The 21,192-nt window shown below is 34.1% G+C and overlaps 1 protein-coding gene across 11 annotated transcripts in view; it reads left to right on the top strand.

The window, feature by feature from the left end:
- Nucleotides 1–21,192, top strand: part of STXBP5 (syntaxin binding protein 5) — a 167,960-nt gene that overhangs the window by 120,862 nt on the left and 25,906 nt on the right. For 8 of the 11 annotated variants that reach the window (XR_010933632.1, XM_067701835.1, XM_067701834.1 and 5 more), the window contains 4 exons: nucleotides 11,084–11,134; nucleotides 16,472–16,711; nucleotides 19,621–19,990; nucleotides 20,298–20,463. Coding sequence is in view for 8 of the 11 variants with exons in the window: in XM_067701835.1 (XP_067557936.1) it covers nucleotides 11,084–11,134; nucleotides 16,472–16,711; nucleotides 19,621–19,990; nucleotides 20,298–20,463 (827 nt within the window). In the remaining 3 variants the exon portion in view is untranslated. The remainder of the gene's footprint in view (nucleotides 1–11,083; nucleotides 11,135–16,471; nucleotides 16,712–19,620; nucleotides 19,991–20,297; nucleotides 20,464–21,192) is intronic. The other 3 variants (XR_010933634.1, XR_010933633.1, XM_067701837.1) reach the window with 1 other exon arrangement.

Genomic DNA, 21,192 nt, shown 5'->3' with positions numbered 1-21,192 from the left:
TTCTGCTTTATAACAAACTGAATAAGTTCTACATATATATATGTTCCCATATCTCTTCCGTCTCCCTCCCTCCCACCCTCCCTATCCCACCCCTCTAGGTGGTCACAAAGCACCTAACTGATCTCCCTGTGCTATGTGGCTGCTTCCCACTAGCTATCTACTTTACGTTTGGTAGTGTATATATGTCCATGCCTCTCTCTCGCTTTGTCACAGCTTACCCTTCCCCCTCCCCATATCCTCAAGTCCATTCTGTAGTAGGTCTGTGTCTTTATTCCTGTCTTACCCCTAGGTTCTTCATGACATTTATTTTTTCTTAAATTCCATATATATGCGTTAGCATACAGTAATTGTCTTTCTCTTTCTGACTTACTTCACTCTGTATGACAGACTCTAGATCTATCCACCTCATTACAAATAGCTCAATTTGATTTCTTTTTATGGCTGAGTAATATTCCATTGTATATATGTGCACATCTTCTTTATCCATTCATCCGATGATGGACACTTAGGTTGTTTCCATCTCTGCAATAAACATTTGGGTACATGAGTCTTTTTGAATTATGGTTTTCTCAGGGTATATATGCCCAGTAGTGAGATTGCTGTGTCATATGGTAGTTCTATTTGTAGTTTTTTAAGGAACCTCCATACTGTTCTCCACAGTGGCTGTATCAATTTACATTCCCACCAACAGTGCAAGAGGGTTCCCTTTTCTCCACACCCTCTCCAGCATTTATTGTTTGTAGATTTTTTGATGATGGCCATTCTGACTGGTGTGAGATGATATCTCATTGTAGTTTTGATTTGCATTTCTCTAATGATTAGTGATGTTGAGCATTCTTTCATATGTTTGTTGGCAGTCTGTATATCTTCTTTGGAGAAATGTCTGTTTAGGTCTTCTGCCCATTTTTGGATTGGGTTGTTTGTTTTTTTGTTATTGAGCTGCATGAGCTGCTTATAAATTTTGGAGATTAATCCTTTGTCAGTTGCTTCATTTGAAAATATTTTCTCCCATTCTGAGGGTTGTCTTTTCATCTTGTTTATGGTTTCCTTTGCTGTGCAAAAGCTTTGAAGTTTCATTAGGTCCCATTTGTTTGTTTTTGTTTTTATTTCCATTTCTCTAGGAGGTGGGTCAAAAAAGATCTTGCTGTGATTTATGTCATAGAGTGCTCTGCCTAGGTTTTCCTCTAAGAGTTTGATAGTGTCTGGCCTTACATTTAGGTCTTTAATCCATTTTGAGTTTATTTTTGTGTATGGTGTTAGGGAGTGATCTAATCTCATACTTTTACGAGTACCTGTCCAGTTTTCCCAGCACCACTTTTTTTTTTTTTTAACATCTTTATTGGGGTATAATTGCTTTATAATGGTGTGTTAGTTTCTGCTTTATAACAAAGTGAATCAGTTATACATATACATATGTTCCCATATCTCTTCCCTCTTGCGACTCCCTCCCTCCCACCCTCCCTATCACACCCCTCCAGGCAGTCACAAAGCACCGAGCTGATCTCCCTGCCCAGCACCACTTATTGAAGAGGCTGTCCTTTCTCCACTGTACATTCCTGCCTCCTTTATCAAAGATAAGGTGACCATATGTGCGTGGGTTTATCTCTGGACTTTCTATCCTGTTCCATTTATCTATATTTCTGTTTTTGTGCCAGTACCATACTGTGTTGATTACTGTAGCTTTGTAGTATAGTCTGAAGTCAGTGAGCCTGATTCCTCCAGCTCCGTTTTTCGTTCTCAAGATTGCTTTGGCTGTTCGGGGTCTTTTGTGTTTCCATACATGTGTGAAATTTTTTGTTCTAGTTCTGTGAAAAATACCAGTGGTAGTTTCATAGGGATTGCATTGAATCTGTGGATTGCTTTGGGTAGTACAGTCATTTTCACAATGTTGATTCTTCCAATCCAAGAACATGGTGTATCTCTCCATCTATTTGTATCATCTTTAATTTCTTTCATCAGTGTCTTATAATTTTCTGCATACAGGTCTTTTGTCTCCTTAGGTAGGTTTATTCCTAGATATTTTATTCATTTTGTTGCAGTGGTAAATGGGAGTGTTTTCTTGATATCACTTTCAGATTTTTCATCATTAGTGTATAGGAATGCCAGAGATTTCTGTGCATTAATTTTGTGTCCTGCTACTTTACCAAATTCATTGATTAGTAGTTTTCTAGTAGCATCTTTAGGATTCTCTATGTAGTGTATCACGTCATCTGCAAACAGTGACAGCTTTACTTCTTCTTTTCCGATTTGGATTCCTTTTATTTCCTTTTCTTCTCTGATTGCTGTGGCTAAAACTTCCAAAACTATGTTGAATAAGAGTGGTGAGAGTGGGCAACCTTGTCTTGTTCCTGATCTTAGTGGAAATGCTTTCAGTTTTTCACCATTGAGGACGATGTTAGCTGTGGGTTTGTCATATATGGCCTTTATTATGTTTAGGAAAGTTCCCTCTGTGCCTACTTTCTGGAGGATTTTTATCATAAATGGGTGTTAAATATTGTCAAAAGCTTTCTCTGCATCTATTGAGATGATCATATGGTTTTTCTCCTTCAATTTGTTAATATGGTTTATCACATTGATTGATTTGCATATATTAAAGAATCCTTGCATTACTGGAATAAACCCCACTTGATCATGGTGTATGAGCCTTTTAATGTGCTGTTGGATTCTGTTTTCTAGTATTTTGTTGAGGATTTTTGCATCTATGTTCATCAGTGATATTGGCCTGTAGTTTTCTTTCTTTGTGACATCCTTGTCTGGTTTTGGTATCAAGGTGATGGTGGCCTCGTAGAATGAGTTTGGGAGTGTTCCTCCCTCTGCTATATTTTGGAAGAGTTTGAGAAGGATAGGTGTTAGCTCTTCTGTAAATTTTTGATAGAATTCGCATGTGAAGCCATCTGGTCCTGGGCCTTTGTTTGTTGGAAGATTTTTAATTGCAGTTTCAATTTCAGTGCTTGTGATTGGTCTGTTCATATTTTCTATTTCTTCCTGATTCAGTCTTGGCAGGTTGTGCGTTTCTAAGAATTTGTCCATTTCTTCTAAGTTGTCCATTTTATTGGCATAGAGTTGCTTGTAGTAATCTCTCATGATCTTTTGTATTTCTGCAGTGTCAGTTGTTACTTCCCCTTTTTCATTTCTAATTCTATTGATTTGAGTCTTCTCCCTTTTTTTCTTGATGAGTCTGGCTAATGGTTTATCAATTTTGTTTATCTTCTCAAAGAACCAGCTTTTAGTTTGATTGATTTTTGCTATCATTTCCTTCATTTCTTTTTCATTTATTTCTGATCTGATCTTTATGATTTCTTTACTTCTGCTAACTTTGGGGGTTTTTTTGTTCTTCTTTCTCTAATTGCTTTAAGTGCAAGGTTAGGTTGTTTATTCGAGATGTTTCCTGTTTCTTAAGATAGGATTGTATTGCTATAAACTTCCCTCTGAGAACTGCTTTAGCTGCATCCCATAGGTTTTGGGTCATCATGTCTCCATTGTCATTTGTTTCTAGGTATTTTTTGATTTTCTCTTTGATTTCTTCAGTGATCACTTCGTTATTAAGTAGTGTATTGTTTAGCCTCCATGTGTTTGTATTTTTTACAGATCTTTTCCTGTAATTGATATCTAGTCTCATAGCGTTGTGGTCGGAAAAGATACTTGATACAATTTCAATTTTCTTAAATTTACGAAGCCTTGATTTGTGACCCAAGATATGGTCTATCCTGGAGAATGTTCCATGAGCACTTGAGAAAAATGTGTATTCTGTTGTTTTTGGGTGGAATGTCCTATGAATATCAATTAAGTCCATCTTGTTTAATGTATCATTTAAAGCTTGTGTTTCCTATTTATTTTCATTTTGGATGATCTGTCCATTGGTGAAAGTGGGGTGTTAAGGTCCCCTACTATGATATGTTACTGTCGATTTCCCCTTTTATGGCTGTTAGTATTTGCCTTATGTATTGAGGTGCTCCTATGTTGGGTGCATAAATATTTACAATTGTTATATCTTCTTCTTGGATCGATCCCTTGATCATTATGTAGTGTCCATCTGTGTCTCTTCTAATAGTCTTTATTTTAAAGTCTATTTTGTCTGATATGAGAATTGCTACTCCAGCTTTCTTTTGGTTTCCATTTGCATGAAATATCGTTTTCCATCCCCTTACTTTCAGTCTGTATGTGTCTCTAGGTCTGAAGTGGGTCTCTTGTAGACAGCAAATATATGGGTCTTGTTTTTGTATCCATTCAGCCAGTCTGTGTCTTTTGGTGGGAGCATTTAGTCCATTTACATTGAAGGTAATTATCGATATGTATATTCCTATTCCCATTTTCTTAATTGTTTTGGGTTCGTTATTTTAGGTCTTTTCCTTCTCTTGTGTTTCTTGCCTAGAGAAGATCCTTTAGCAGTTGTTGTAAAATTGGTTTGGCGGTGCTGAACTCTCTCAGCTTTTGCTTGTCTGTAAAGGTTTTAATTTCTCCATCAAATCTTAATGAGATCCTTGCTGGGTAGAGTAATCTTGGTTGCAGGTTTTTCTCCTTCATCACTTTCAATATGTCCTGCCAGTCCCTTCTGGCTTGCAGAGTTTCTGCTGAAAGATCAGCTGTTAACCTTATGGGGATTCCCTTGTGTGTTATTTGTTGTTTTTCCCTTGCTGCTTTTAATATGTTTTCTTTGTATTTAATTTTTGACAGTTTGATTAATATGTGTCTTGGTGTATTTCTCCTTGGATTTATCCTGTATGGGACTCTCTGTGCATCCTGGACTTGATTAACTATTTCCTTTCCCATATTAGGGAAGTTTTCAACTATAATCTCTTCAAATATTTTCTCAGTCCCTTTCTTTTTCTCTTCTTCTTCTGGAACCCCTATAATTCGAATGTTGGTGTGTTTAATGTTGTCCCAGAGGTCTCTGAGACTGTCCTCAGTTCTTTTCATTCTTTTGAAAAAAGCGTATTACTTACTCTTAATTGTCAAGAATGAAATTTCAGACAGGTATTTTAAAACCATTATACAAGTAGGGATTCCTCTAAATGAATTCTTTTTTCTTTTTCAGGATGACTAAAATCCGAAGAGTATGGCATATTGTGTACTCAAACTCTAATTCTATTTCTTAGTGTATTTTCTGTCAAATTTCATAATAAAATCTGCTCAGCAAAGTCTGTTCGTTTTATTACCAGTACTTACTGTGTATGCGTCTCTCTATAGAATCATCTTTTTCTTACATTAGAAGGATATGCAGTGATCTTTCTAGAAATAACTTGCTGTTTGCTTCCTAACATAAAGAAAATTAGTCCAAATTAAAGTTACGTTACTGAAATAGTTTTTCGTCAACTATTGTTTGAACAGAACTATTGATGTGGCAATTTATTTTCTGTCATTACTTATTGTATTTATTTGCTAGAGTTGCCATCTGAAAATACTGCAAACTGGGTCGCTTAAATAATAGAAATTTACTTTCTCTAGAATAGTTCTAGAGGCTAGAAGTCCAAGATCAAGGCATTGACAGGTTTTTTTTTCTTTCTGAGGCCTCTCTCCTTGGTTTACAGATGGTTGCCTTCTTTCTGTGTCCTCACATAGTCTGTTCTTCTAGGCACGTGCACCCCTAGTGTGTCTGTGTATCCAGATTTCTTCTTCTTACATGTACCAATCAGATTGGATGAGCACCCACACTTAGTGACTTCATTTCAACTTAATCGCCTCTTTAAAGGTCCTATCTCCAAATAGGTCGTATTCTGAGTTAGTAAGGGTTAAGGCTTCCACGTATGAATTCGGGGGGAATAATTCAGCACGCAGCACTTATTATGTTACGTTTATGTACTACCTTCTATAGGAAATGCTTTGAGATGTTTTTGATTATGGTGATATCCTAGACGTTAAGTTTTATGAGTTTGTGGAAAGTATGTAGAGACAGGAAAAATAATGAAGACAAAAGCTCTAGGAGTTCAAGAATTAAGAGAACTTGTAATAGCCAGATCTTTACCAGACAGGTATTAGTATCTTTTTAAAGTTTCTCCTTCATCTTAGGTAATGGATAAGTGTTTGTATTTCCAAAAGTTGTCCTTTTGATTAATAAGCCTATATTTAATTTGTCCCCTTTTTCTCTCTTTTTCACTTCATGAAGAAATTCAGCTTCTTTCTAAAAATTCTAACAGTTTTTGTTTATTTTCATTCATTGCCATGTTTATTGAACATACACATTAAGTGCTAGACACATGCATAGATACAGTAATTTGCAAAATAAATTCTGTTCCCAAATTCATAGAATTTATATTCTAGGATGGGAGGTAGAAACTGACATTATTAGTTCAAATGACTATTAAAATAGTGTGTGATAGGAGAGTTTCTACTTCTTGGTCCCACTTTCCCCCCTTTGGATTGCTTGCTCTATCCTACAAGCTGATTTTTAGTCTTTTTTTTTTAATTATTCTGATTGCTTTTATTTAATATGCATACATTTCGACATTATCCATGAAAAGAGTTGCATTGTATCTCTGCAGGTGAGAAAAGTGATATTGTCACTTTATTCTAACTATTGAACTGCTCTCGATGTAAACAAAGATCCGTTTGCTTTTTTGGCATCTTCTTCATACTGTCATAATAAGAAGTCATTTCGCCTTTTATTGTTGGTACATTAATATAAAAGTCATAGTTCTGTTTTCTTTTAAAAAACCTTCCTTAGAAGAATAAGATGTGGAACACAGTGGGTAGAAAAGCTAAAGGAAAATTTCAAAGCATCTGTTTAATTTCAGAGAAGTGGTAAGAATCTCTATAATTGAGAAACTTTTCTTTGCGAAGAACTAAAAAGCATCAACCGTGAGGGAACTGTCATGTATGGTATAATGGCCCATGCAGTCCCCTTGCCTTAAGATTTACTTCTCTTGAACATCATGCGTCTTTCCTTGGTGTTGAAACTACCATTGCAGACATGATTGTTGTGATTAAGTGTAACTTCATTATTCTTTACAATCAAACGCAGCTCTTTACTGCTTATTCAGCGAGCCAGCTTGATATTCTCATTCTGGTTTATAAGAAGAGAGAGCAAACACTCAGGTTAACAGCCTGCTAAGATCCATCTTTGACTCCAGTTTTCTTCAGACTGAAGAAACTTCTTTACTGTCATTCCCATTGTTTCTGCTGTGGACAAAGGCATAGAGAAAGAGAGCTATTTTATAGTTTCTAGTGACAGAGGATTTCAAAGCAAGGAAGATACTGGGTACCAGGGCAAGAGTTGCAGAATACACAGATAAAGAAGAGAAAAACAGGCAATTTGCCTTCCAAGAACTCATTCAGATCATATGTTTTCAGTTTGAAAACCTCAGTGGAAGCTGAGTAACTTCAAAGCATGAGCAGAAGTTTCTTTTTCAGTGTGATGAAATCAGGTGACAAGGTAATTGTGTTGCAAGTGCTTCTGAGACTCCTGAGAAGTAAAAATATGAGCTTCAGAAAATACTGGGTAAAGTCTGCAACTGCTTCCTCACAAAATTACAACCAGAGTACAGTTTATAAGCCAGGAGGACTAACTAGAGGTTCTCCAGAAGTGGATCTGCCTCTCCTGGACCTGCCACCAAGGAGGTTGATTAAACAGACCTGAAAACAAGGATATTCCTCTGAAGTAGTCACAAAAACTGAAAGAAACATTTAGCCTAAATTTCAACTTTAGACCTTGGGTTTGGAACTTAGCCTCTCACAGAAGACAACAGTAAAACTAGTCAAAATACATGAGGCTCTTATTGCCAGGCATTGAGCAGTCCAGGACTGTCATCCTCAAGAGAAAGAAAAAACATGAGGTGAAACACAGTTCTCTGCCAGAGAATACTTTTCCTGTTGCAGTGCAGAGTGATTAGAACCCAAGTGGAGTTGCAGTCTCATTAAGCTAAGGAGGAGGAAGTTGGAGTTCTGGGCTTCTAAAGTGACTGGAATTTGTGAGGGAGGGCACTAGAGAAGAAGGAACTGCTTCAAGGGGGATTCCTAGAATCCCTGTGGAGATTCAATGCAGGTCCTTGCCTTAGGGCTGGGCCACATATGAGCTGGTCAAGACTTCAGTAGGCCTACTTAACAACCACCTGCTGTGAGGCTGAGAGCTGGCCAGTGATATCAGATGTCATGCGATGCTGGGAGTAGAAGTAGTGAGACCTTGCTGAGCACCTCATTCATTCTGTTTATATCCCAGCAAGGCCACTCTTGAAGAGTAAGGATCAGTTCTTAGCATAAGAGCCATACCCTAGAACAAAGTTCTAACTGAAATAGACCCACCCTAACAAAGAATAAAACCAAGCTTGTTATCCACCAGTAATTTAACTGCATGGCAGAACAAAACTCAACACCAGTTAAGGTTGATGGTATAATCCAGGCTCCCTTCAACATATTATCTACTATTCAGTCAAAACATATGTCCACATTCAATCAGAAGTTCCTAGACAAGTGAAATAAAAATTCAAAATCATGAGAAAATATGACCCATAATTAAGAATTTAAAAAATCAGTAGAAACAGACTATAAGATGACCTAGATGTTGAAATTAGCAGCCAAGAGTTTTAAAGCAACTGCTATAATATTATATGTTCAGGTACTGAAATGGGAACATGGTCATAGTGAGTGAACAGATGGAGAATATGAGCAGAGAAAATTAAAACTTTATAACAAAGTGAAATACTAGTACTGAAGAGTTCAGTATCTGAAACTATATGATCAGTTCATCAGATGGGTTTAGTATCACTAGATGGAGACTACAGAAGAAAGGGCTATGGAACCTGAAGGCATAAATATAAATTACACAGGAAATGCCAAGGAATTAAATCTTTTCACCCCTCCACCGCTTCCCCATAAAAATATCTTATGAATTACTCAGGTTTATTTCACTTCTTATGTTTAGATATAGAACTTAGTTTTTGAAATGAACTTAAAAAGAGGTTGAGCTTATAGTTGTGCATGCCATTCTATATTTATATCCTAAAAGTTTTTTTCCATTTTCTTGTTTTAGTTAATTGGAATATTACCATAGAATTGGAATAAAGAAATATTGGGTTGTTTACAAAAGTATATTAATAGCTCATCTGTGTAACATTTTACAGTTTATGAAAAAGTCATTTTATTTGTTTATTATTCATAAATAATAACGTTTATTAAATCCACACTGTGTGTAAGGTATTATGCCTAATGTTTTGCTTATGTCATCTTATATAATCTTCACAACTATGAAATTGTCATTAATATCTATTCCCATTTTACAGATGAGGAAATTTAAGGTTTAGAGAGGCAAAGGGATTGGCCTAAGGTCACACACCTAGTAGTTGGTTGAATTAGATATAAACTCATATTTGGTCTGATTCCAAATCCAGTCCTAACCACCGTACTTTACACTTCCACATTTTACAAACTAGATGTTGAAGCTTCTTCAAGAAATGTTCGCTGTGGACTTACTGTATCTACGTACTGGGTTTGATGAATTAGTCTTGTTCCCTATCCTGAAGTTGCTTTTAGTCTAGGGACGTTGATGCTGTCTGTGGTCCACATAGCAGCAGCATCAGCATCTCCTGGGAGCCTGTTAGAAGTGCAAGAATCTGATTTCACAAGATACCCAGGTGACTGGTGTGCACATTCAAGATTTATAAGCACTTGATTAAGTTTCAGAATAACTTAATCAAATCAGAGTAGCGGGGTCTAGAGAGGCATCCACATCATCTGATTCTGAAAGAGTATCTTTAGACTGTACCTGACTGATTTTTCTCCTTCAGATATTGTATAGATATTATTTATCAGTCTACGTACATTGTACCTTTGATATTTGGTGAAAACCTCTGAATTCTTTCAAAAGTTTAATATTGCATTTTAAAAAACATTTTGAGAGGGGTATAGTATCTTCTAGGTTTAAGAGAATTGGATATTAAATACAAGAGCAGCCATTTATATGAGATCAACCAACCATAGATTTGGCTATTTTAGTTTTCTATTACTTTTTGTCTTTTAACTGAGATTGATTAAGTCTGTGTGAAAATGGGATAAGACTGATTCATATATTTGACCCATTGTTGTTATTTTTTAAAGGATGCTAATTAGATTAATGAAGCTTAGAAATAAATACTTGATTTTCCCCTATCCCTTCCCAGTTTGCCTAATGCCTCTTTCCTAACACTGGATTTGTCATTTTTTTAGATGTGGAAGTTATGTACTATGACTGGATTTCTCTTTGCTTACATGGCGCCCTTATGGACTAGCAGGGTCTGTTCTTTAAATATCTCCTAACAGTCCAAAATTTAACCCAATATACACATTCATGTATTAACAAACAAATGCTTTTTCAAAATTTCACATAGGAAGCACTATTCTGTTACGCATGCACTGCCACTAACATAATAGATATAGTTAAACACCTCCTAACTTTAAATCACTTCCTAGATTTAGGCAATAACTGATTTTCAGGATGGAAAGTGAATTTCAGTAGTTTTTTACCTAGGCTTTTGTATTATTCTAATCCAAAATAGAAGTATCTGTAGTTTATATTTTTGTAAATACTCTAACTTTAGACTGAGCATGACTTTGTTTTTTACTAAAATGTAAATTGAGTTGACATATATGAAGAAATGGATGAGCCAAATATTTTTGTGAAGTAATCAAATACTTCAATTTGATTGTAGATATAGGATGTCCTATATTCAAGAGATTAAGTTAAAAAAGAATGAGCCTAATAGCTGTGAAGACGAGGAGCTGGAAAGATTTTATTGTATCACATACCCAAATTCAGTCTTATGCCTGTATTGTCCTTATCTGCAACACCTTCTTTCTGAGAAATGATTTTGCTTCCGTAGAAAAGCCTAACCCTTTCCTGTGAGCCTAAGAAATAATTAACAGTTAGAATTTAAAAGGCTTTCTTGAAGTGAGAGCTTCAAGCACTCAAAGGTGTTACAATCAAGTAAGTACAAACTTTTTAAAAAGTTGAAAATAAGATTTACTTTCCACCCATAACATTATTAATCATATCTTAATTATCTTAGCATCTAGACTTAGTAAGAAAAATATTCACCCCTATCTTGAAGACCAGTTGGTATGAATAAGCATGAATCAGATATTCTTCAGAACTTTAAAAATGCATTTTATTTTTCAGCAAAAATGTCAAGGAAGTTAAGCTTGCCTACTGACCTAAAGCCTGACTTAGGTAAGTAAAATAAATAAATGAAAATACATAGTAGTTAAACTCTCTTTAATGGGAAGACAAGGAAATCAGGAGATTTAAAATGACCATAGACTAGATTTTCATTGAAAATCAAGTTTAAAATGACTGTTTAAGGATTAATAGCCTTCAGGATGCTCTCTGTAGATTGTAAAGGATAATTATAATATAACTTTAAGCAAATCAAAATAATATATTTCCTCAGCCCTCTCATACTTTTATCTAAACAAAATTTAGTGTAAGATTAAAATATGTGTGATTTTGGATTAATTTCTATTAACCGTCTGAAAACTTATTTTGAACTTTATTATTTATAAACTTATTTTATGAGAATTTAATATTTTCAAAATAAATGACTAGTTTTCTGTATTACAGTGAATCTCATACCAAGAATCATTATTACTTTTTGACAATAATAAGGTGGAAAATATATCTTTTTCTGTAGCACTCTCTATGCAGCCTATCCATTAGGAAAGCAGAGTGAATATATTCACACATTCCTTCTGCTTTATATCCAGCTCCAAAACAGCTCCCTGATATCCCAGGATAGGGACAAATGACATTTCGATAAAGACAAAAATAAGATTCCATGTAGTAAATATAAAGCAGGATTTCCATTTTAATTTTAGAATTTCTATTGCCTTTAAGTGGATAAGAAATATGACTGCATACGGATGATTTCACGCATGTTTGTCTTAGAAACAACTAGATTTTCTCCTTTTTATTTGCTCACCCACCTCATCTTCTCACTGTTAATTCTCTAGATTCCTTGACTATCTTCTTATGCATAATACAGACTTAGGTATTGGTCCATTTCACCTTACTGATTTTAGCATTTCCAAATCATAGTCTTATCTCAGTTATACTGATAGCATGTTATTATGAGTGAGTAGGCATAATATCTTCCACTGTCATCAGTGAAAGGTTCCATTCCTGAACATAGGGAGAACAGTTTAGTAGAACCCTGTAATACCCCTGCTGTTAAGGGAACCAGAAATAAATTCTAGAATGTTGGTTAACGTATGTTTTGAGAAGAGTATAGTTCCCTTCACTATAAAAATGAAAGATGCCATTTGAACCCACATGTATCTGAGGCTACCGTTAAGCATTTTTTTCCCCAACAAGAGGATCCAGAGTTTTCATCAGACTCTCAAAGATGCCCATGATTTTAGTAACACTGAATACTACTACTTAAAATGGTTTTGTGTCTTTTATTACCTAAAAATCTGTTGAGAAAACACATGTAGAAGTACTTTTTAAATTAGTAAAAATAGGATGTCAGTTACTTTTTAAAAGAATATTCACACTTATGAATTATTTAAGTAATTTAATCAAAGTGTGTGCTCTGTGCTTTTATAGATCCTCTTTATTCAGTTTATCTTTTACTTGTGTGCCCCTGTATCTCAGTGCCCTAAGCTAATTATAACTTTGATTAATATATATGTTGAAACAATACCCATGTTGCCTCAATAATTTTCCCTTAAGTCATTGTGCTACTGAACTATTTTTTGATAGAGATTCTTAGCTGGTAAATCTTTTACATTGTCCAGAGAGTCAACGGGGAAAAACAACTATTATCCATAGGCTCAAACTGCCAAATGTTGCTAAAGTAGCTGAGCTGTTGGACTTTTCCTGCAGCTATGGAAGCTTCTGTGAATAGAATTCACTTTTGTTTATAGGGGAATTATGCAACATTGTACTTTCAGCATAGCTTCACCCTAGATTCCATGGCCCACAACTCAGGAATCATGGGCGATATTGTTAGACTGCTGATGTCACTTTTCAAGTGTCAAGAACAGGAGGCAAAATATCAAACTGTTATGTATCTTTATGTGAGTAAGTATTTTGTCCTAATTTTTACCCTGACCAAATTTACCTCTTGGCACTATGTTTTGATTGGGGGATATAAAATTTTGTTGCATAAGGCTCTATGTGACAGGAGAGTGTGATATACACAGGTGGAATGTTCTAGGCATCCAGAGAATAACAGGAAAGCAATGATTTTATGACATGGTTGTATCACTAGAGCTGGATGGAGGCATTAATGACAATTTTTTTCTGAGTTTAGATCGGCCAGAAAGACCACATGTTCCAGTTTTGTTTTTTTTTAATCTAAACACTGAACTTTAATGCTCAATAATAATTAAAACACTCCACTCGTATGATATTGGTGATATGACTAATCCCATGTTTATCTGGAGTTGCCTAACAGATGTTTTAGACTTGAACATGGGCACAAATCCAAACTCTTCCATTAACTAGCTTTCTCAGTCATTTAACCTGTCTGAGCCTCTACTTCATTATTTGTTAAATTATGGTGATAATACTTTTCAGGGTTATTATATAGATTCAATAAAATGATAAATGTAAAGTTTATGATAGTATGAAGCACATGGTAGGCCCTACTTAGTGGTAGCTATTTCATTTCTGCTCTTATTAGTAGAATGAAAATGAAAATTTCTATTCCATTTGTTAAGCTTGCCCAATTTCTTATATTTAAGCCACAAAGACCCACAACATCTAACTTGAGAGCAGTCAGTGGTAGTTACAATTCGTGAACTGCTGAAGATTCTAACTTGTTTTCAAACAGTTCTACACAGATAAAATAAGCAACCTAATTCTCTAAGTTCAGAGTTGATTCTGATTCAGTTCATTTTCCCATATGGATCTAGCCATAGGAGTTTCTCTGGCAATCTAATTTTTATAGAAAAGTCATATAATAAAAACACAGTTGTAGTTTATGAATTTTATATAGTTAAATTAGTCTATTAAATTAAAATAATGTTTACTTGGCCTGTGAATTAACATTTGAAGTATAGATTGTTGTGAATCACCTATTGTAATTTTAATAGATAACAGTAAAGGTTTTCATACAGCTTAATTTATATTGAAATTTATAATATTAAATTTTCTTGTATCACTGATTTTCATTTTTATCACTAGGTCACAACTGATAATATAGGTGAATATGTTCATCTTGTTATGTGTATGTCTTATCAAAGTAACAAATATTTTTATCATTGGAAAATAAATTTTAAATTTCTGTTTTTTTACTAAAATAACTTTGGGAACATAAAGAGTTAACATTTGGAATCAATATCATATTACAAGCTCATCCAGTAATGAGCTGTTGCTTATAGAAAGTTGTTTTATTTACATTAAGTAGTTCTTTTCTACTGTGTCATAATCTGTAACAGGAAGCACAATCTCAGGCAAAAGAAAAGCATTTTTAGAAACTATAGTTAGAAATAACCCATGCTGTTGTCATAACTAGTGGCTTTATTGTTTTCAGAGGCTAACTGTAATCAAAATTATGTTGTATATAATTATTGTTTGGGAGAATTTTTTTTAACCTATGAATCTAAATTTGATTACAAGAAGCTTTTGGGGGGTATAAGTAGGATTCAATTATGCCTTTTTTATTCAGTAAAATACAACTTAGAAGACTTGAACGTGTTTTTCATTTTTCACAACATTATGAAGTCATTTCTTTCACAATAGCATTGGAAACATGTGATTTGAGGAATGATTTATTAGATGTGAATAGCAGAAACTACTAGAAATTTTAATATATCCCAGTGGTGTAGCAGAAACACATTGCTTCAGATACTTCGAACTGTAGGTCTGTCTTCAGCAAGTATATGTTGAATACCTTCATATGCAAGGCACTATGCCAAATTCTGCAGGGCATCAAAAGGAGAGAGCCCTTGTTCTCAAGAAATTTACAGTCACCTTAGAACAAGGCCTAAGACAAGTCAGTAACTACAGAACAAATGTACTATTCATGCCAGGGGGGAGATAAAAAGCTATCAAGATTCAAAAGAGAAAAACTGTGTATGGTTTTAGGAATCAGGATAAACTTCATGAGGATGACAGTACTTGAGATGGAGAATAAACACCATCTAGATAGGTAGAGAAAAGGCAAGGGCACAAATCAGAAAGAAAATCACAAGCAAAAAAGTAGGTAAGCTCCAGGTATGTTTGGAGAACATTGAATGGCTCGGTTTATTTCCCACAGTGAACTGAAGCAGGGCAGCACTCTGGCAGATAGGGCCGGGAGGGTAGGTTGAGATATTTTGTGGAGTCTTAAAAACCTAGTAAGAGTATAAGAGGAACTGTTGCGGATTTTTAAGATAGAGGTGATAGAATTAAAACTGTACCTTGTAAATTTCAGTTGAGTTTTGATAGAACAGTGACAGAGTGAAGGTGGGGAGATCTCTTGGGAATTGTAGTCTAGATGAATGGTGATAAAGGCCTGAACATAGGGTGATGGAAGTTGATTAGTAGTGGAAAGAAGGAAACAGAAACATTAGAATAGCGTAGGACTTGGCATCCCATCAGAGACATGTAAGTAAAGTGAAAGGGAAGAACCGAAATTGGGACTTATTTCAAGTATTGTTTTCCTAGGAGAACAGAGGTGTCATTAATATAAATAGTGCCATTAGAAGAATTTAGAGCCTTGGAGAAATGATGTATTTTGATTTTGCCTAATGAGACATAATAGGAAAAAATTTTTTATAAGCGTTTGGAAATGCATTCCAAGAGAAAAGAGGCCAGGGCTTGAAACAGACTTGAGATTGGCCACAGAGAAGGTAGCTGAAGACAAGAGAGGGTTTATTAGTATAATTTACAAGTATCCCTGTCATTACAGACAGAGCCGGGGTAAAGGGAATATACCTGGCATCAAGTTAAGTATGAGCCAGACACCAGTTGTACAGTTTAATGAAAAACGCCTTAGATGAACGTTAGTTACAGTTAAAATCGCATTTAAAAAAAAATAAAGCTAAATTTTTATGGATTAAGGCTTTCATATGGGCAGATTTGAAGGAAAAAAGTCCATCATACAATAAATTTGAAGGTAACATCAGAGTACTTATAAAAGCATTTTTTTTTAATGTAGAAAATTGAAAATACCCACTTTCCTGATTCTATCTACTCATGAATTATATTACCAAAGGAAGAAACAGCACCATGAGAAAGGGTAGTAAGGGCTAAGATTGGAAAAGCAGCCAGGATACTAACAGAGAGCTGCACCAGAACCACAGAGATCATTACATCCAAAAACTCACTGAGCTCACTGGGATGACCTCAGCTCAGTTCTGAGAAGTGTGGATTTGTCCCTCTGTGTTTCAAACACAAGCAAAGGAAAAAATTGTTAGCATAAAAGTAAATTGTTTTTCTTTTCAATTAAAAGAAACTTAAAATTAAATATGCTGTAGATTTTATCTTTTTGCAGATTAACTATTTGGCAAAACTTATACCAAGCAAAAAACATGATATTTTATAACTTGAGCAATCTCATAACGTTTTAAATCGTTTCAGATATAAAAGATAATTCCTTCAGCCGATCACGGAGTTCAAGTGTAACCAGCATTGATAAAGAGTCCCGAGAAGCAATCTCTGCTCTTCATTTCTGTGAAACTTTTACTCGAAAGGCAGATTCAGCCCCCTCCCCATGCTTGTGGGTTGGTACTACATTGGGAACAGTGCTTGTCATTGCACTGAACCTTCCCCCAGGAGGAGAGCAAAGACTTCTTCAGCCAGTAATTGTGTCTCCAAGTGGTATGTATGCTCTGGTGCTATACTTCTTTTGAAGGTTTGCTTTAGTATAATTTAATAGAAGCCTTTGCTTTTCATTTTTGAATCAATCTAAGTCTAAATGGGGATAGTTATAGTCTTACGTTTTTAATTGAAGGAATACATGGAATAAGATTCCAGAATATCATTTACTTATACAGCCATTCAGGTTTTATATTTTTTTAATCCTAGAATCATGTCTAAAATGATTACTACAAAAGAAAATGAGAAAAACAAACAAACAAAAAAAAACACTTGTTCTACTGCATTCTAGGATACCTCAGAATAGTATGTTCTATAAGCAAAAGGATGGTACATATTTAGAGAAAAAACAGAAAAGTGTATTTTTAAACATTATACACTTGGCTATTTTTAATCTCTATGTGTGAAGTCTTAAAATACATTAATTTTCTTCTTTGAAGAATTAGAAAAGGTGATTTAATAAAAAAATATTAAGAAGAAAAAATCTACAGTCTTCCTATATTGAAAATGAGATTGAATTTTATCACATGTATGTGGAATCTGATAGGTCTTGAAATAATTGAGAATTCTGGTTTCCGTTACTAATCTATGCTGATCTAGATAGAAAAAAACAAAAACATGGTTTTGCTTACTAGTGTATTTCTTGTTTATGTAGTACATTTTAACAATACTTAGAATTTAGAATTAAAATGTAATTATGATTTCTAGTTCTACCATTTCTGAACTACCTTTACATTAAAGGAACAGTTTGATTTATTCATTCAGCTCAGTAATTTACTATATACTACATACCTAGTTGTTAGAAAAAGTTACATAATGATGAATTTCTTAACCAATCTCATTTCTTATTAGTAAACAAGTATATGTATTGGAAAAAAAAACTAGAAAGATGAAAATCAAAATGTTGATAGTAATTATCACTGAATAGTGGGATTGGGGGTAATTTTTATTCTTTTTACTGATATGTAGTTTCTAAATTTTCTACAACAGACAGTTTGTGATAAGAAAATGTTTCCAATAAATAAAAAAGAGAGAGGGATTAAATATAAATAATCTACTATTAACTATATTAAAAAATACTTAAGATTTTTCCAACTGGCAATAAAGTCAAATTAGCTGTAAATCTACTTTGATCTGAAATAATTTTCATGTGTAAGAAAGAACCTTTGGGTTTCTTTTCAACGTTGGAATCTTTGAGGTTTGTTTTTAATAGGATGCCTATTTTAAAATATAACAATGACATTTATATTATATTATCTCTATTGGAACTATGAGGAGAAGAGAGGTGTTTTCCAAGCAGGTGGGTTTCCATGCCTAAGAGCCTGAAAGGGTCTATTTTGTCCCCAACTGTTTTTTGTTGTGGTTTTTTTTTTTTTTTTGCCTTCAAGAGGAGAACTCAACAATTACCACTACCCTGCTGGAAAACATACTATAATCCTGCCAACTATAGGACAAGCATATATTTAAATATTGGTACATTTTTAGAAAATCTACTTACTGGAATTACTATATCTCATATATGTTCATATGGACTATAAACCATTCCCAAATTAGCAAACCGTTTAAAATAATTAAATTGTCTACTTTCCAAACCTGGACAATAGACTAACGCCAGATGTAGCAAATGAATTGCAGGATGCCCAGTTAAATTTGGACTTTAGATAGCATATTTTTTAATATAAATATGTCCCATCTTTCTCTTTGGAAAAATAATGCAGAATTTGGGACACACTTATACTAAAAAAAGTATTGATTGTATATCTGAAATTCAGATTTAACTGGGCATCCTTTATTTTATCTGGCTACCCTGCAATAGACAAAATATATAAATGTGAAGAGGAAAGGAAAATTTTGTCTTCTAAGAAAAATTTTGACAGAACACTGGGATCTCTTCCTCTTAGAAACAAAAGAATACAATATATGGATAATTTTTTGCAAACTATAAAATATAAGTATAAAGTAATAAAATATGAAAAAAATCCTCTAAAATAAAAACTGAAATGCTAAATCGGTTCTATACCCTCCCTTCTATTGCTTTCCAAATCCTTAATAGTATCATTTAGCTTACTTACAAATGAGCATATATCATATTTACCTATTCAAGGATATGGACGAAAGGGAGTCCCATTAATTAAAGTAAATCAAGAAATATAACTACTAATTTAAGACTGTAAGTTGACCAAAGCAATGTCTGGAGTGTATTTGACCTTTACTGGTAAATAGTTTTTTTGAAGTAATGTTTAGAAATATGTGGAAACTTTTTTTTCTCATTGACCCTGTAGATCAGTTCTGTCCATTAAAAATGCAGTGTGAGCCACATACAGTATTCTAAATTTTCTAGTAGCTGTTTTTAAAAAAGTAAAAAAATTAAAAAAGTGAAATTAATTTTAGTAACATATTTCATTTAGCCCAGTCTATCCAAAATACTATCATTTTAGCATGTAATCAGTATTTTTATATTATTGTGGTATTTTCTTATAATTTTTTCTTTGTACTAAGCCTTCAAATCCAGCATGTATTTCACTCTTACAACATGCCACAATTTGGACCAGCCACACTTCAAGTGGCTAGTGGCTGCCATATTGGACCGTGCAGCTCTAGATGCCATCTGCTTACTCTCATACTCAATGGTAGTACACTTGCCAGGTATGAGGCCTAGTTCCACACATCCTAGCGTTTATCTGTTTGGTAGCAATTATAGTAGCACTTATTTATTTGGCAGCACTTACTGATATCTTTTTCCAGATTCAAATATCATGCTTGAAGTTTGAATCCTATCAGTGAGCCAGTGTACAATTTCGGTTCAGTATACATTCTACATATTTTTGAGTGTCTAGTATGTGTCAGAGTTGGAATGAACATATTTACTGTGGGATTAAAATATTTTTTATTTACTAAAATTACAATTTTAGGTACTATATTGAGGTTAAAAGGGGCAGTCCTGAGAATGGCATTCCTGGATTCCACAGGCTGCTTAATGCCACCCGCATATGAATCCTGGAAAGAACACAATGTTCCTGAAGAGAAGGATGAAAAGGAGAAATTGAAAAAACGAAGACCTGTCTCTGTATCTCCCTCCTCTTCTCAGGAAATTAGTGAAAACCAGTATGCAGTGATATGTTCTGAAAAGCAAGCAAAAGTAATCTCACTGCCAACTCAGAACTGTGCTTATAAGCAAAACATTACAGAGACCTCATTTGTTCTTCGTGGAGATATTGTATCATTGAGTAACAGTATCTGCCTTGCCTGCTTCTGTGCCAATGGACACATTATGACTTTTAGGTAAGAGTTAGATTTTTTCTTTTTTTAAACACAGATATAACATTTCCTCCCTCAACACATAATGTTGCAGAATTATATTCAGTTTGAAAGAAAGGCTTTTATTTGTTTACAGTCTCATACACTGAGAATTTATTTTCATTCAGTTCATAGTGAACAAGTATGTGAGGAAAACAAATCAGTTTTATCTCCCACTCAGGTGCACTAAATCATAAGGTTTATAAGTTCCCTGCTATTTTTACCTCCTCTAGTATTTGTTCAAGACTAAAACCTACCTGTTTATTAACAAGTTTTTAATTTTTTTCTCAAGTTTGCCAAGTTTAAGACCTCTATTGGATGTGTATTACTTGCCCCTTACCAATATGCGGATAGCCAGAACGTTCTGCTTCACCAACAATGGACAAGCATTATATCTTGTTTCACCTACAGAAATCCAGAGACTCACTTACAGTCAAGAGACCTGTGAAAATCTTCAGGTAAATAACAATAATATTACTATAATTTCTTCAGAGGTGAAATATTTTCTAAGGTCCCTTATATTGTCCATCCCTTATACTCACAGCAGTGAACAAATAGGCCTACATGAGAAAACTCAAAGCCTTTCTTGAGAGTTTGAGAGCACATGTTTTGAGATTGGTGATAAAGTGTCTTCATCAAACTCTTGTTATAAGAGGGACTCCATCTCCTTGATCCATATTTTTTCTCTCCAGTGATGTCAAAGAAATACAAAATACTACATACATTTTATACCCACTCTCCACATAGAATAAGTATCTATTATACAGAAACAAAAAAATCCTTTTTAAAGACCTACATTAATGTGAAGATAATTGTATCTCTTTTAGAGTAAATGTGTCATTCCTTCTCATACTGTGTAGTCATGAGGATGTATATGCATTATAAGAAAAAATAAGATTTGATAGGTTTCCTCTGAATATTTTTGTTCATCTATTTGTGAGAGATTACAAATTCTTTAAATACAAAACTATATCTTTTTTAAATATCGAGTGCTTTATTTGCTTGCATATATATTAGAAATTATCGGTTTAGCGTCAACTTTTAAAATAAAAGTGCTCTTAAAATGTTGTAGCTAAAATGTTAATCGATATTTGATATTTAGAGGAAACCGTTATTTAAGGGAACTTCATAATGAAAGCTTTTGCAATTTATCAGCCGTATTTTCCTGGTTTATAAAATTGAATTTG

The sequence above is a fragment of the Pseudorca crassidens genome, chromosome 13 (assembly GCF_039906515.1).
Source record: "Pseudorca crassidens isolate mPseCra1 chromosome 13, mPseCra1.hap1, whole genome shotgun sequence".
Lineage (NCBI taxonomy): Eukaryota > Metazoa > Chordata > Mammalia > Artiodactyla > Delphinidae > Pseudorca > Pseudorca crassidens.
The sequence above is the reverse complement of the archived record's forward strand: the minus strand, read 5'-3'. Positions and strand labels throughout refer to the sequence as shown.